This window comes from Ahaetulla prasina, chromosome 2 (genome assembly GCF_028640845.1).
Source record: "Ahaetulla prasina isolate Xishuangbanna chromosome 2, ASM2864084v1, whole genome shotgun sequence".
In the NCBI taxonomy this organism is placed as follows: domain Eukaryota; kingdom Metazoa; phylum Chordata; class Lepidosauria; order Squamata; family Colubridae; genus Ahaetulla; species Ahaetulla prasina.
The window spans coordinates 81,042,028-81,059,106 of record NC_080540.1 but is presented as its reverse complement, the minus strand read 5'-3'; the positions used below and the strand labels follow the sequence as shown (position 1 = coordinate 81,059,106).

Genomic DNA, 17,079 nt, shown 5'->3' with positions numbered 1-17,079 from the left:
TGTCATTTGGAGAGAGAAAAAAACAACCCCCCAGCTGCTCTTGTCTGTATTGATGCAATTGTTCTGGTGTAAATCATCCGGGCTGAGGCTGGTTTCCCTACTCAAATCTTTTCCCAGCCTGATGATATCCAGATGTGCTGGATATGATTACCAGCATCCACACAGCCATCACGCCCGGATGGACTTTGCAATGGGAAACACCCCAGAAGGTGCAAGATTGGGGAAGTTTTCATTTTCCTTAATAGTTTATACTGTGATCTGGACCAGAAAATGCAGTTTGGAAGGAGTTAACCGGTCAGTTCCTTTCTGCCCAGTAATTGTGGGGCAGATCACAACCAGAAAATTGTTTTATACAAAACAGCTTATTAGTGCCTGTGCAGAGTGCCGCTCCTGAGTGAAGTTCACCCCGAGGGCGCTCTCTATACAATTCCCAAGCGGCTGCACGTCAGGAACAGAAGATCTGTTGGGATCGCCCATTTCCTACGCCTAAAACTTACACCTGAAGGCAGGCCGGGTGGGAAGGGCAGGGCAGGGCAGGTTCTTTCTTTCTCGTGTCGGCCGGACTCTTTGGCCAAGGCTTGAAGGGCTGCAAGATGGCTGATTCCGCGCACCCACGTGTGGAGAAACCGGGAGGCGGCGGTTTCTGGTGCTAAAGAGACGGGGCAGGGGCGGGAGGGGGAGCCCGTGCTACCGGCGCTAGGACCCAGCGCGCGCACAGGCGGAGCCTCTGCTCCTCGCCCGCCCGGCTCCCTCTCCGCTGCTGCAGTGTCTCCGAGGCAAGCAGGCAAGGCGGCCTGTCTTAATCCGAGCGCGGCTCCGGCACTGCTCTCTGCTCCCGAAAGCAGCATCCTTCCGTCGCCGCCGGCATGGCTGGCGTGAGCTTCAGCGCGAACCGCCTGGAGCTGCTGGCCTCATATCAGGAGGTGATCGGGGAAGACAGCCCCACGGACTGGTAAGCCCCCCGGAGAGCGGGCGATCCAGCTCTTTGTCCCCTCGGTGGGGAGGGGGGCGGTGGCTCCAGCCGCTTTGTACAGGGGGGCGTGGGCGGTGTCTGCCTGCCTGCTTGCTTGCTTTTTTCTGGGAAATCGCTCTCCCGCTCCTTCCTTGCACGCTCCCCGTTTAGCCCCGGAGGATGATCAAGGGAATTCCGCGCCTCCCACCGGCAAGATGCTCCTTGAACGTGGGACGGGCGGGCGGACGCAGCCGGAGGAAGAAGCCATTAGCAACCCCCAAGTGGTGCATTGGCAACGCCGCTTGCCGGGCGAGGTGGGGCGACGGCTCCTTTTGTGGGATACAAGGAGGGCGCCGGCTGAAGATGCTCCGACGGTCTTTTGTAGTCGGAGTGGAGCTGAGAAAGACGCCCCTAACGGCAGCGCCCCAGCTGGGCGAGGGAACCAGCCAGGGAAGCCCTCGCTTGTGATTTGAGGCTCGAAGGCACGTCCTAGCAGTTGCGTCCATGTCCGGACGCCCCCTCCTCGGCACTTTGGCTCGGGTGGGGGCGGATCCCCTTCGGTCTTTCCACCTGCTCTGCTGCCTGCACGGAGCTGTCGTAAGCCTCGCGGCCGTAGCCCCGCACAAGACAGCCCCAGGCCGTCATCTTGGAAGGCTGCCCCCTGCTGCGGTCATCCTAGAGCCCTTCGTGGCCTTGCCTTCCACTCTTTTCCCCGGTTTTTTTGTTTTTTTTTTGGGTGGGGGGGTGAAAGTTCTCCGATAGAGACCCGTTACACAAAGGAAGGTGGGGTCGGGCAAGGAGAGAGGCGGGGGTCTGAAGGCTTGAGGGGAGGGACTGGTGGACTGGGAGGGGGAGGGGGAGGGTCTGTGAGAGGAGTAAAGGGAGGCATCCAGAACTAGGTATCTCACATTCAAGAAATGCTCGGCTCCAGACTGTGGCAGCCTTTCATCTTAGCTGCTGAGGCCTGGGTCTGCAGGAGAGGGGATTTTGTGTGTTTTAGGCCTTTTCTTCTGTGGCAGAGAAAGCTTATAGGAGTCTCTGTAGCCATGGCGTACCATTCAAAGGCCTTCAGAGGCGTTGGTCAAGAGCCTTGAGGCAACTCCTTCCCAGAGCAACCTTGATTTGAAGGCTGCCTGGAAGCAGCCTCTTTACAAAGAGATAACACAATTGGCATCTGCTCCATTTTTGCAGTCCCCCCCCCATGGAGTAAGGCAGGTTTTGATAATGAGACTTGCTTATTCATATTTCTAGCTAATAGGTATTCACAGCTCTGAAGCAGAAGGAATCTTCCCTTTATATCTCGTTAATCATTTTCAGAAATGTAAAGTAACTTTTGTTTCAGAGGCCACTTAAGATTACTCCCAGGCAGTTTAGAATGTGTGCTTTCTAAGGTGCAGACGTGACTGGAGAAGTTCAGATAGTCCCCTAAATTAAGGTACCAATCCTACATTTAGCCTGAAATTATAGAAGAGTTAATCTGTTGCCTATTATGCAGTTAAAAATGGGGGGGAGGGGGGAGAACTGTTTTTTAGTCTTTAAAGCAATGGTGGCCTATTATCCTCTATGGGTGTTTTGAATAGGTCTCTCTTTTTCAGCATCTGTTCCCTACTGGTGAAATCCAGCATTTACTCTTACTCTTTTATTTAGATAAGTAAATTAAGGAACAATAGAAAGCATGTTTTACTATACATGTGTGATATAAGTGACTGCTGATGACTGGATTCCATCCACTGTAGGCTTCATGGTATTTTCTAAGGCATCTCTGTGGACTTAGTTTTGTTTTTTTAATAATTTATATAATCCTGCATTTTTCTTCATAGCGGCTTTTTCCATCTGGATGCCTTCCAGATGTACTATTACCTTCTTATTCCCATGCAGCTGGGTGATAGAAAAGTACTTTAGAATTTAAATTGTAAGTGATTAAAGTTCTAAGATTCCCATGAGGCTTTATTTACTTTGCATATTGACCCTCACATTTTCAATGTTTGTTTTGTTTTAATGCAGGGTTTCCCCTTTCTGAAAACAGTTTCTTGACTCTCCTGAGCCTGCTACATCTCTCCCTCTCTATCTGCCAGGAAGACTGTTCCCTCTGTCATTGTTGGGGTTCTCTTTCCCTACTCAGGTTGCTTGAAAGTTCTTGTGCACCCATAAAGTATAATTTTAGCAAGAGTGCCATGCAAATTGTGATAAAAAGTAAAATCTCCAAGTTGAGCCTGACCCCTAATGATTTTACATATACCTCAATACAGTTTTTATGGCAATGGCAATGATGTAGTTTGCCATTGCCTTCTTCCTGGGTGATTTTTTTTTTAACTTCCCAGTTTAGCCTCCAGCTCTCATAACCCCAGATAGCTTTCTATCCAAACTCTAACTTGGCCTACCCATGCTTGGTTTCCAAACCTAGAGAGCGCGCCAGCGAGGCGCCACAAACGTTTTTTATTTCCTCCTTACAAAGACATGTGCCATTGTGTAAGATGGTGTCTTTTATTTTCTTTAATCTTCTTGGCAGGATAGGACTTCTAGTTCAGAAGCTGAAGCCAACCCTGTTCTATTGCTTTGAACTTGATCTGCCCCTACTTCTCCTCATCTACTACAATGTCTTTGAAGCTGCCCATATCATCAGCATATTGACTGCAGAAGGACAACTAGTTCTTGTCATCTCCTGCTGAGCCATGAGTTTTATACTCATTTCTGGAGAGGAAGATGGTAGACATGGCTTTCTGGGGATATTAAAAGCCTTCATCTGTGCTTTACTTTTTTCCAACCTATTAGTTTTCTTCCCCTTTTAGTGCTCCTATTTTCTTCCCTACCATATGCACACACATACCATGTGCTTCATAGGGGGAGGTCTTCTTTCTTTGAAGCTCACTCTTCTTCTCTTCCCTCCACAGCAGAAGGTCTCCAGCTGTTCTTTTGCCTACTTCCTTCCCTTTCAAAGCCCAAGCACTCCGAGACCCTCCTCCCTGGCTCCAACTTGGAAGCTAGGGCCTCATGGACTGCTTAGCCGGAGACGCCGCCTATAAATCATTGTACATCCACTTGCTAACAATAAAGAGGCAGCTGGAAGAGCATATATAGTACGAGTAGGGTTTGTGGTAGGAAGTGGAGAAACAACAATGGGAAATGATCACAGCACTGTATGAAAGAAATTCTATGCTCAGAAAATCATGAATTTGCAACAGGAGGAAAAGTTTGCTGCAAAACAAGTTAAAAGCAAGCAAAGACTATATAATATATCAAATACAATCATTCCTTTGTTCTGTTCCCACTGTCAGAAATTAAGCTGTCAGCTTTTTAGGATAGTGGCCTGTCATTTCCTCTTCCCACATACTGTAAAATTGTGAAATTAATAATACTGCCTAAGTAGCAATGCTAATTGGGAGAATTAGAGAAGGAGCAAATTACATTCATGGGATCTACCATGAAAAAGCCATATCTCTGGGAGAGCAGGCTATTTGGGTGGGGATGAGGTAATAGTGATCAACATGAAACTGCTGTCAACAGCTTAGGGAACAGGTAAAGGGATCAACATGGAAGAAAATCCCTTGAATCAAAGATGGGGTCATACCATAAATTTCTATAAAATTAGGCAGAGTGTTGCAACAATATTCATGGATTTGCCTTCTCTAAAAAGAGAGCACAAAATACACCCGTAATAGAAGTAGTGCTGCTGTGTTTTTAAAGACAAGACTCATGTGATTTTGATCTTTCAGAAATGTGTGTGGCTGGATTTTGTAGGGAGAAGTCCCATCTTGAAGTCAGTCAGATTTGGTGGCTTGGCAGTTAATTTACTGGCTTTTGTGACATGACATACTTAAGTTCTTTCTCAAGCTTCTTGAAATTAGAGAGATTCCTGGATCTTTATAATAAGCAGGCAGGCAAATAGTGCATGTTAAATCAGAATTTAAAATCCTGTCATGACATTAATTCTGCCCTGTAAATCAGTTTTTGAAGATGGCATTAGCTATCAAGTAAACCCCTCCCTGAGCTTTCAGAGATGCTTTCAATTATTATACCAGTGCTCTGTGAGTTGGTCGGAATTTAATTAAAGATATTTGCTGTTAACCAGCCTCTCTCCTCCAGTCCCATTGATCCAACTACCACCCTCCTTTTTGAGGCTCGAGTAATAATATGAAAATCTCTGTTAATTTGCTGCTGGATCCTGGGGTTATATCCTTGCAATTTTTCAAGATTTTATTACCATTTGCATTTGCACTGTTGTACTAGCCATCTTTTTCCAGCTTTAGGCCATTTTATCTCCTCCTTCCAAAGAGCTTGGGGTGGCATTTTATACTCATAATAACCATATGAATTAACAAAACTGATCACATGTATCAGTAGTCATATAAAAACCTTAATTGTGCAGGGATCTCAAGCTGGGGATCCCCTACCCTAGCATGATCTTAGTTCCATGCCCCATTTTTGACTCTCCTTTCTTTCTCCATTTGCGTTAGTTTTCCACTAAGGCTGCTATCCTGGCCCTGAGATCTCTCTCCCCTGTTGGCTGGCCTTCCTTTGTCCTCTTGAAGCATTTTCATCCAGCTTGTTCTCCAAGGCTGCTGGGCGGGAACAACCCCTTCTACCCAATGCTGCAACTGAAAGTCTTTTTCCTCTTGCAACATGCCGCTTCCTCCTCTAGCATTTTAAAGCCTTTCCCATTTGGAACCCAACACTGGACTCTGCCCAGATTTTCTGGGCTGTCTCATCTGGTTCACTCTAGTAGTGAAACAGAGAAGGAATGATATCACTGAAGCTGAGAACATGTAGCTAAAGAACCCTGATGTGCGGCAGCTGCAGAGATTTGGGGATAGACTGTGGGGTTGAAGTATGATGGAATTATGGAGGCTGGGTTAGCTTTGATGAATTTGGTAGTTGGGAATTAGGAAGCCACATGGCTCAGCAAAATTGGGTGTGTCCATAGGGCTCTAAATGGGAAGAGTGAATTTCAGAGAAAATGAAGAGCAGGATTTCCTTTGGTTTTGATCAAGTGTCACCTTTGAAGAGGGAGGGAGGTTACTTGAACCTAAAGCTGGTTTCTAAGTGGGATCTCCCCCTCCCTCCTCCTTTATTTTAAAAAGCCCACTATTTCCCCCAAATATCCTGTGGTTTGAACCCATCAGGTCATTGTTGCTCCAGGGCACACTCAAGTGATACAATGCTTTGCCAAAGGACCAAGAGAGCTTGCAAACCTCAAATGAATGAGCCAAAGGCTGCAGCATCCTCCAGGATTCAGTTCCAGCACTAAAAGCAATATCTGGAGGTGGGACAAAGGAAACCCTACCCAAGTTTCTAAAAAAGGGGGCCAAGAGAAGTCTGCTATCTGGATCTTATTCCCAAAAGATGCTGGGGAAGCCAGCTGGGGATGGTTGGGGTGGGGCTGAACAATAACTTCTTTATGCAGCAAGCCTTACCCTGGCTGGTGGGCAGCTGTCCACACAGCAGGCCCCATCCTGGAGCCATTCAACCCGAGTGTGGTGGAAGGACTGTGGGAAGGCAGGGCGGTGGGTGGAAGGCAGGCACCTGGCTGCCTTCTCTTGTGGCTCAAGGTCATTTGGGTGGGTGACAAGATTCCCTTATCTTGGGGAGTGGGCTAACCACTCCTATTCCTTGGCCGTGCTTGGTTGGTGGGCTGTGGGGCATCAATTCAATTACGGAGAGGAATGGCTTCTGGCTGGGAGGCAGAAAAGTGCTGAACGCGGCAGAAACTGCCTGCGGGGTTGAGAGCGAGGACGGACAAAGCCTCTGCCTCTCTGCGCTGCTCTGGCGTGAGGGGGGGGGGAGAGGAGGGGAGGAGATGCTGGGGCGGGAGCGGCCTCTCTCCCACCTACCTGGCTGTGACCTTCGGCAAAGATTGGTCCCACTGAGGATCTCGGGACGCGGGAGGGCGGGGAGCCCCTCGGGGGCTAGGGGCAGAATGTACACTCTCTGGGTGTCCAGCCGTGAGAATTGCACGTGGCTGCTTTGTACGTCAGAACCGAGAGGGCGAGATGCGGGGCGCAGGGAGGAATTGCTCGGGTGCCGGGGTGCCGCTGCCTTTTGCTCCCGGAGGTGGAGTTGGGTGTGGGAGGGGAGAGAGCGAGCTCAGGGCCGGCGTGCCGCCCCGCTGGAAGCCCGCCTGGGAAAGCTGCTCCGCCAGGCTTTCTAGAAAGGCCGAGAGCAGCCGCGACCTGTTGGCCTTTGCTTTCTCCGAGCATCGGTCCAGCTAAAGCCACGCCCTCTTAAGGCTCGCCTTTCCCGAGCAGCTGTGCCCCCTTCCCCCCCAAAAGGCGGCGTGGTGCTCCCCCTCCTCCACGCCTGGGGTCTCGCCAACCGCCCTTCCCCCTTGCGGAGACTGCTGGGGCCCATTACTTGAGCAGAAAGGAATTTGGTGCCGTTTTCCGCACGCCGGCGCCCTGGGGCTCGTGGTGCATTAGAAACACATGTGCCTGAACCCCCGGCTCCATAAGGCGGCGGCCCGGGGGTGGGGCGGCTCTTCCTCGCCGGGCAGAGTGCGAGTGGGGTGGGGGTCTGTGCCTCTCCTGCAACCAGAAACCCGGACCTTCTTCCCCGAGCTGGGAGGGCCCGATTTTAAGGCGAGCCTCTCTTCTGAGCCTAGCAACCAGCTGCTGATATATGCCGGATCTGTGTCCCGGCTTTTTTTTTTTTTAAGGCGAGGAGCACGGTGGGAAAATATGCAGGGTTAAACATTTTTTGTTACAGGGTTTAAATCCCCTCCCCCTCCCTCCAACACTAGCAAGAACTCCGGGGGGCTGTCGTTTTGAAAACAAAAGAAAAACCAATTTAAAAGTTTAAAACTTAATATCACAATCAATTAATAGGCTGGAGAAAGAGGAGCACATTTACCGACTTTACATGCAGGAAGAGGAATTTTGCCAAAGCAGTTCCCAGGGAAGTGCATTCCATAGCCTGAGAGTAATGCAAAAGAAGGCTAGTCTATCCTGAAGTGGAGAAAGGCTGGCCTCTGAGAAGGGGTGTCTTTCTATATTTTAAGGGCTGGACAAGTTCAGAAGTTCAGAAAGGGAGAAGCACTAATTTAGGTAATCACATCCTAAGCCATTGGCAGGGTATTAAACATGGGCTGCCAAAATCTGGACAACTCTAGATGATAGCAAAAAAGATACAGAAAACTCTTTGCTGCTAACTTCTGGTTGTCCTGAACATTTTGAAAGGAAATGTGATTAAAAGTAAATACCAACCCATCAATCTATGTCCTAGAAACAAGTGATGCAGATCTTTCAGATAGGCCCAGCCCTGCTGCCTCACCCCACCCCCCCAGTTGCAACTTCTAGTCAATTAAGACTTGTTCTGTATAGTGGTCAGATGTGATTGTAGATAATCACAAACAATTCAGCTGGCTCAGAAAGGTTTGCAGTTACTACAGGTAGTTTACCTCAACTTACAATCACAACTGAACCCAAACTTAATTTGTTAAGTGAGTTTTGCCCCTTTTTAACAACTTTTCTTGCCATATCTATTAAGTGAATCACTGCAGTTGTTAAATTAGTAACATTTGAATGTAAATCATATGACCATGAGGATACTGCAATGGTCATAAGTCTGAAAAATTGTCATATAAGTCACTTTTTTCAGTGCCGTTGTAACTTCAAATGGTCACTAAGTGAACCTTTGTAAATTAAGGACTACCTGTATTGCAGCTTTCACACTGCAAATGTGCTTCTCACCAAAGGCCCTGCCTGCAGTTCCAATGAGAGGAAAGAGCTCTGATGGGGTGTCCCAGGTCTAGTACTACCATTTCTAAAACCTCAGTAACCGAGTTTGATTTTCTAACATAGGAATAAGGCAGATAAGTGTGAATATATGAATTTGCACTAGGGATTAGCCATCCACATCTTAGTCTCCATGGTCTAATGAGGATTCAATGACATGTAAACCATGGTTTGAGTAAACCATGATTAATTTAAGTATGACCTGCAAACAAGGCCTATGTGTAATTACTTTTATACACACAAGTTGTATATGAGTATAGTTGGTCTTTAGAATAGAATAGAATAGAATAGAATTTTATTGGCCAAGTGTGATTGGACACACAAGGTTGTCTTGGTGCATATGCTCTCAGTGTACATAAAAGAAAAGATACGTTCATCAAGGTACAACATTTACAACACAATTGATGGTCAATATATCAATATAAATCATAAGGATTGCCAGCAACAAGTTATAGTCATACAGTCATAAGTGGAAAGAGATTGGTGATGGGTTATAATATATAATATATAATAATATTACTATTGCACACTGTGGTACATGACATAGGGGACAGTCAAACTTCACCCCCATTTGGAAGGTGTATCTAGGTGTATCTTATATTAGAAGAAGTTCATATATATATATGTTACAAAGGTGTTAAAAATCAAAACCACAGAAGGACTTGAGTAAGATCAAGGCTGAAACCTTTCCCACTCCTGAATGACCTGGTTACTACTATCTCTCTTCCCTTCCCTCCCTTTTGGATAGTCCCCTGATGCAAAATGTAGGCTTACGGCTTTGTAATTGTTCTCAAACCAGAAAATGTGACCCACTCTTACCTTTTAGGACACAGTAAGGGGAAGGCAGTTGTCTCTGTGTCAAAATGACAGTCCAACACAACTGGCTAAATGACAAAAGAGCAGAGCAGTTGCTGAGAAGTTGTGCATCATATCTCCACTTAAAGCACTGCCTGCTGTTGAAGCCGAGAGATATGATACAGCTGGGAGAATCAGGGTGAGACACTACTTAGCTGAGAGTTGCAGCAGCTGCTGCATTTCCATTCCCACCCGTGGGGAACAATTATATTTCAGGGTTAAGTTGCATGCAGCCCTTGCCAACAGCTTAATTGCTGAATTCAGGAGCATTGGGAGGGCATTGCTCCTTATGACAGGCTGTGCCCCTTTCTGTCCAAATACCCATGGAAATTTTCTATCCAGCACTTATCGGCTAGCTGAGTGCCAAATTAGTAGTGGATGGAAGTTACTGTAATTAGTGACGCATTGTTTGAACTAAAGGCAGTGTGGGTGCCTCAGTTGGTGCCAAGCTAGGCTTCTCTGCACAGTGACCTGGAAAAAGGGCACAGAGCAATTCTGGACTTAGAAATAACAAAGCTCCTGTACTGGAAGTCCCCCATTCAATCAGGAGTACAGTAAGGTAGCAATAAAGTTCTTCTGATGAGATGCCTGCCTTCTATCTTGAAATTAGGGCTCCGTTTTTCAAAATCCAGCACTATACTTTGTAATGTGACAGTGATTAGAAACTGGTACCAGGTTCAGAAAGAGGCAGGCTTAAATCTTTGCTTGACTCTGTTGCCAGGTGACCTTGAGCTGGTCTCTAGCTTTCCAAGCAATCTATCTGATAGTACTGTTGTGAGAATAAAAACAGGAAGATAGATCTTTCCTCTGCTCTTAATATTTTTATTAACTCAGCCTAACTATTAACTGATTATGGATTCAGTAATGAAGAGATGAAACATCTGTCTTGGTCCCGGACATCCGTTTTTCACAGACAGGGTATTTTGTTCCCCCTCATTTTAAAAATGATTTTTCTTCTTGATGGAAACACTCAAGTCATCTATGACCGAACCCCTCTCAAGACCATACTAGGCACAGCCTTGTTGTAAATGGTGTGTGTGGGGCACTGACCTTTCTTGGTCTGCAGCAGAAGCCATGATTTCTCAAAACAGACCTTAAATTGGAAAAGGAGCCAGTAGAAGGAATATATTGCTGCTATATTGATAATTGAAGATACTGCTACTGAAGAAAAGTAAAGCAGTTGTGTGAAACAATAAATAACCTTAATAATCGTACTGAACACTGCTCATATGGAATGATGGAATACGGCATGGCTCTGGCAGGCTGTCAAGAGGAATTTTTCTAGTCCCCAAACAGCTGTAAGCTAAACTGCTTTGGTGACAGGATCCTGCTACTGCTGCTTAGAGGTGTGCAATCTAACTCTTATTGGACCTTTGCCATATTTGCACTTTATGACTATTACAGCAAAACCTGACTCAGTTCCAGAAAATCTGTGTATATGTGTGTACATATGAAAGACAGGGAAAAAAATAGAGAAGGGGATACCAGTTCTAAGAAGTGATGCCTAAAATTAATCATCCCACTTCAGTTCTCTAGCCTTTGTCTTCAGTGTTTCAGGCACAGTGGAAATCAAATAATATTTTTCGAAGTACAGATAGTCCTTGACTTACGACACAATTGAACCCAAAATTTCTGTTGTTAAGTGAGACATTTGTTAAGTGGGTTTTGCCCTATTTTATGACCTTTCTTGCCACAGTTGTAAAGGGAACCACTTGCAGTTGTTAAGTTAGTAACACTAACTCAAGTGAAACAAAGTAAATCTGGCTTCCCCATTGACTTTGCTAGTCAGAAGGTTGCAAAAGGTGATTACATGGGCGCAGGATCTTGCAACCATTATAGATACGTTCCAAAATTTGAATATGTGACCATAGGGATGCTGCAATGGTCATAAGTCACTTTTTTCAGTTCCATTATAACTTCACTAAACAAAAGGTTAAAAACTGAGGACTACCTGAATTAATAAGGAAAAGGGGATAAAGCAACTTGCAGCTAAAACCAGCACAAGCTATTTCGAAGATAGACTGCAGTAGGCTACAGCAGATGTCTTCTGACAAAATCTGCTGCTAGAAAGGATGAGGTCTTCTTCCTTTTGTCCTCTTCCTTCCAAATATTGAGTGAATATGAAAATAGCTAATCATAGGTGTGGTCCCATTTCTGAGGAATTGCGTTATTAATCCTTCTAGGAAATATAAGTGACTAAATCTTGTGACTTACACTCTAATCAACTTTCAGCCCACAGTAAGGTTAAACCACAGGAGGAATTAACTTTGTCTTTGAATATGTATTTCTCTACTAGCAGGAAGGAATCCTAGAGAGTTTAACCCATTCACTGGATCCATGGATAAGACGTTGAGCCTAAGTAGTACATAGTGTAGAGCTAGATGCATCTTGAGGAGCATGACAGAGTTTGCTGTGGGAGAACCAGGGGTAATAAATGATACCTTTGATATTATTGTGGGCACCTTTATAAACTCATCAGCATAATTTGTTTCATACAGGAAAATCCCTCTCAATTCCTAGCAGTAAAATAAGTGGGTTGAGGTCTTGGAAACTAGTAAATGATTTACTTTTTTCACTCAGCAAGAGGTGTGTTTATCTCTACAGCCTCATTTTGGTGTTCATTGCCTGTATGAATCCCACATGGTCCGGGAAGCCCCAAGTCCTCTTGTTATCTGATGTGGCTGTGCTCCCAGCTGCCCTGCTCTGCTGTCCACAGACAGCTGCTTCTTCATTTCAAGCTGCAGCATGTAATTTTATGCTTTTGAGGGAGATGTGAATGACATATATTAGTTCTGCCTCGTTGGTACCTTGCTACTAACTCCCAAATCTATGAAGGCATTCCAATCTCATAGGTTTGGTTTTTGGGGTATTAGTTAGATGCCTCTAGCAAATAAAAGAGGTAGGCTGAGGTTAGGATTTCCTGGTAATACATGGACAGAGAGGACATTATAATGGAAAGAAGGCACCCATGCATTGAATTAGACATTCTTAACACATTATTACTCTGTTTGAATCTGGATTTCTAGGCTAGGACTGGACTAGGACTGTATACCGAAAGATCCAATGGGGAAGGTACAGTCTGGTACCTTTCCTTAGCTCTCTCGCATGGCCTCAGAAGCCAAGCATCTATTTGATCTTCCAGCTTCCAGAGCTGACAGACTTATCAAGCTTATCACAGCTTATTTTTTTATTAGCACCTTCTAAGTGCTTGAGTGCACAAATCCATTGTGTGGACCAATTAAGGTTTTCTTTTCTCTTCCTCTCAGGATCCAGAGGGTCTTCCCCTCCCCTGCAAATTAGCTGCACCCATATTCAGTATTGAACTAACACAGGATTTGGGTTTCCCATTCAGAGTCCTTCTCATGTATTGTGCCCTCTGTGTCTAGCTGTCTATAGTGTGGTAGTAGCCTTGGAGAAGGCTTTCCATGATTTTCCTGGATCTTGGTGGCTCAGCAGAAGCAAATTGGGTGCAGGATGATTGGGAAGTGAAAGTGAATCTGGTGAGTTCAGTTCCTATCCTAGGACTGCCTGCCTAACATTTCTCTTTCAGTCCATTGCTATTTCTACTCAACACATTTTTGATACTTTATCATGCCCATTTTTGCCACTGCAATACTACCTTCAGCTCTCTTCAGAAAAACTTGAATTTTCAGCGGTGGCTGGGTTGTCAACATGTTAATTCAAAACTTGAACTTGAAGAGAAATATTTGCTCTGTTTTTGTGTTCCAGGGCTAGTGCCACCTATTCAGAAATGCTTAGTCAACACATTCATTATGTAGTGAGGGAACTGATGCTGCAGTCTTGTGAGTGCATTTACTAGGTTAGGAAACAAAATTGAGGACAATCCCTTGACACATTTCTATATAATGGGAACTTCTGCTTATTTTCATATGGAGAAAAAAGAAACCAACAATGCTTTGCAGCAGAGTTTCCCCAATCTTGGCAACTTTAAGATGAGTGAACTTCAACTCCCAGAATTCCTGAGCCAGCCATGGGAACCTGCATAATTAAGCTGGGGAATTCTGGGAGTTGAAATCTACCTGTCTTCAAGGTGCCAAGGCTGAGAAACACTGTTTTACACTGTACCATGGAAATCTGGCTTTTTCCCTCAATTTATTCATTACAATATTTATTAGCCATTGTTTGTCCCACACAGAGGTCTCTAAGCAGTAGACCAACATAATTCTTTACATAGGACAATGCCAATTTGAAGGGCAGAGCTGTGAAATGGGAAGGCAGCTTCAGAGTTGCATTGCTGCAATTGAAAAGGGATCTGACCCTGATTTTGTTCCTTCTGATAGTGGAATGCATAGCAGTCCCTTAAAAGAAGATGGGTTCTACAAGCAGTTTCCTTGTATAGCAGGAAACATCAGATAACATGGTATCCAACATTCTGTGCCTTATAAATAAGAACAAGTCCTCTAACAGAAGTGGGAAGCCAACCAGAGGCCATGTAGACAATTGCTGTGATGGAAATGTGAAGCGCCTGCACCTGGAGCCGCTTCAGTCCATTCAGTCAATGCAATAGCAAGAGCATGCCTCATTCACACCAATGTTAAAGGGTGCCCTTAAGATGTGTACAGCATGAGGCTTCATGGGTTTCTCTGCCACAAAACATGTGGCTGATCAGAGGAAACTTGCCACATTACAGCGATGTTCCCAAGACACAGAATTTATGCAAACACTGTGAAGACAATCTCCAGTGATGTTTGTGCGGGTATGTCTTCTCACCATGGTCCCATGCACATACATTCATAATTTTGTTCCCCTCAGGTGTACTGAGCAGCTGCCTTTTTATTGCAAGAGCAGATGCAACCAGCCTGGTGTGAAATATTTTCACAAGCCAAGAGGGTTCCTGGAAGCATGAGGAACCTTAAAATATATTCAAAATGCATCGCTTTCTGGTGCTTTTCCTTCCTTGTCTCTGCTGGTGAATCTTGACCATGCTTTCCTTTGCTGTCCACCCCTTCTTTGTGACTGCACCCATTTGAATTGGGGTGTTCCAGAATTCAAGACAGATCTGAACAACTGGGTTTTCACTGGGGGAAACCAAATTTTCTGCCACTACTTCGAGCTTAAGGATATAAAATGGTCACATCTGCTTTGAAAAATGGCTTCCCACTTCAGAACTTTAAAAACTTCATTTCACAAGAGTAGAAAATCCTGTGTTCAGGTACGATGGGCAAAAAATCTTGTGGAAGAGGGATGAAAGAACGGTAGAGACTGGAAAGGGTGGGCCACAGCATCAAATTGCTGCTTTCTCTAAGCCGAGTACTAATTTGCAGAGCATTTCTGCCTCAGTGCAACAATGTATATCCTCATTAACATTAAATGAAAAAGAAAGAGGTAAACTTGCTTATCACTATCATAGAAATGAGTCTCCAAACTCTGGAAGACCTACCCTGAAGATATCCCCCAAGACTCCCATGTTAAAAAGTATAACATGGATAATGTGTAAAATGGACTCCTGATGAAATTCTGAGGAGAGTGGCTCACTGAGACATGCACTTCTTAGGGCTCTGAGCCAAATGAGTCTTCAAAGCTATTAGTCCAGGCATCCCAGAAAGATCCTATGGTCAGAAGTATAAAATGCCCTTGAGAAATCCAGCAGGAACAATATGGATGCCCTCTCTGTGCTCAATTCCTGAGGTAACTCATTCACCAATGAACTCAATGTTGTTACAGCCCCCAAACTGAAAAATAAACTGGAATGAGAAGTGAATCTGTGTTAAACTTCAACAAATGAGCATAACAAGGGGACTCTAATTATTCCAACATCTGTGGAAAGGCAAATTCTGCCAAGCATGTTTTTTCCAGGAAATTTTGGATTCTTGCTGATACAGTTTTTTCTTCAGAGAGCAAAGAAAGGATCAATAAGACTTGATACTAATCAGTATAAACTTAGTCAAAGATGTGGAAATAGCAAGAAGATTGGGAGAATAGCTGTATCTCATTTGAGGGAAAACTGAAACTTAAATGCAGCTGAATGCATACTTTAGAGTTCAAGAAAGTGGTTTGCAATAAAAGCAGAGCAGTATAACTAGGAGTCCAAGGCAAGATAAACTAATGGGATAAAGAGTTCAAAATGGGTGGGAGTTCTTTAAATAAAACTATCTTGGTTGAAAGGAGGAGTGTTCCAGGAGACAACCAGAAAGAACAGGATGAATGAACAACATTGAAGTTGTCAGACTCTGATAGAAATATGGTCAGAAAATATTGGGTTATACTCAATGTTTAAGTCTTTTGACCAGTTGAATTGTATCCTAGAATATTGGAGGACTTTCTGGTTTTATGCACTGAGAAATCCTGAGGTACCAGGCAATTAGAGAGTTGTCCTGATCTACGGAAAGGATAAAAAGTTACAGAGAGATCATAATGTGATTTATTATTAATAATATCCTGCCAGACTAACCTTATTTCACTTTAGTGACAATGAAGTTATTACCAGGAAACATGGATTTTTCAAGAAGCCATTCATTGTCAGACTAAATTAATTTCATTTTTGGGTCAGGTGATTTCCTTAGTATCTATAGAAATCCTATAATGTACCTTGTAAAGCATTTGACAAAATATCCCATGATACTCTCATTAGCAAGCTGTAGACACGATGACATGGCAATTAGGTGGATATATAGGTACCTCAAAAATAAAAACAGGTTTAAAAGACAGCAAAGGTGATCCGGGAACAAGAAAGCCCTATGAAGAGTGGCTGAAGGAAGAGGGAGTATTTAACTGTGACAAGAAAAGACGGACAGCACTCTTCAAACACCTAAAAGGATGTCAGGCAGCAGAAAGTTTAAAGAAGTTGCCAGAGATGCTGGAGACAGAATAATTAATTGAAGCTAAAGGACAGCAAATTGACTGGATGTTAGGAAAAAGTGAGCATAAAAGTAGTTTGACATTGGAATCCAATTACAGAGAGATGTGGCACTTTTTCCTTTGCTGGGTTACTTTCAATCTGGATTCCTCCATGAAGCAAAGGGCTGGATTTTGTGCCTCAAATGGACCCTTCTAACTCTTTGAATCTGTAAGGATAAGTGGTACGTAGTTACCAAGCCCATGTTTATCAAACTATTGCTGGGTGGGGTTGGGAAATGTAATGCTTTCTGTTTATGCCAATTTTTCCTTACAGATACTTTGGGAATGCAGAGGTAGTTGTTTTTCTTCTAGCTGACTGCTTTCTTTCTTTCTTTCTTTCTTTCTTTCTTTCTTTCTTTCTTTCTTTCTTTCTTTCTTTCTTTCTTTCTTTCTTTCTTTCTTTCTCTCTCTCTCTCTCTCTTTCTTTCTTTCTCTTTCTTTCTCTCTCTCTCCCTCCCTCTCCAACTGGCTTGCATCAGATCTCCAGTTTTCAAGAAGAATTTATTATAAATCATATTCTAGAAATGTTCCTACTCCCCCTTGAATATAAGGCCAAGATGGGGCCAAAAGCTCAGTTTTTCGCCTAAAATATTTTATGCTGCTGTTTCTTAGAAGTGCTGAACTTTCTGTACACTATATTGTCATAGGCCGTGCTGTTGCTTTCATAACAAGGAAGCATTTGGAATA

The 17,079-nt window shown here is 44.3% G+C and overlaps 1 protein-coding gene across 4 annotated transcripts in view; it reads left to right on the top strand.

The window, feature by feature from the left end:
* The first annotated feature begins 656 nt into the window (after positions 1–656).
* DBN1 (drebrin 1) overlaps positions 657–17,079 on the top strand; it is a 47,691-nt gene continuing 31,268 nt past the window's right edge. For 2 of the 4 annotated variants that reach the window (XM_058169260.1, XM_058169259.1), the window contains exon 1: positions 662–952. In XM_058169260.1, the coding sequence (XP_058025243.1) occupies positions 867–952 (86 nt within the window). In that variant the 5' untranslated portion in view covers positions 662–866. Of the gene's footprint in view, positions 953–17,079 lie in introns of all 4 variants that reach the window. The other 2 variants (XM_058169257.1, XM_058169258.1) reach the window with 2 other exon arrangements.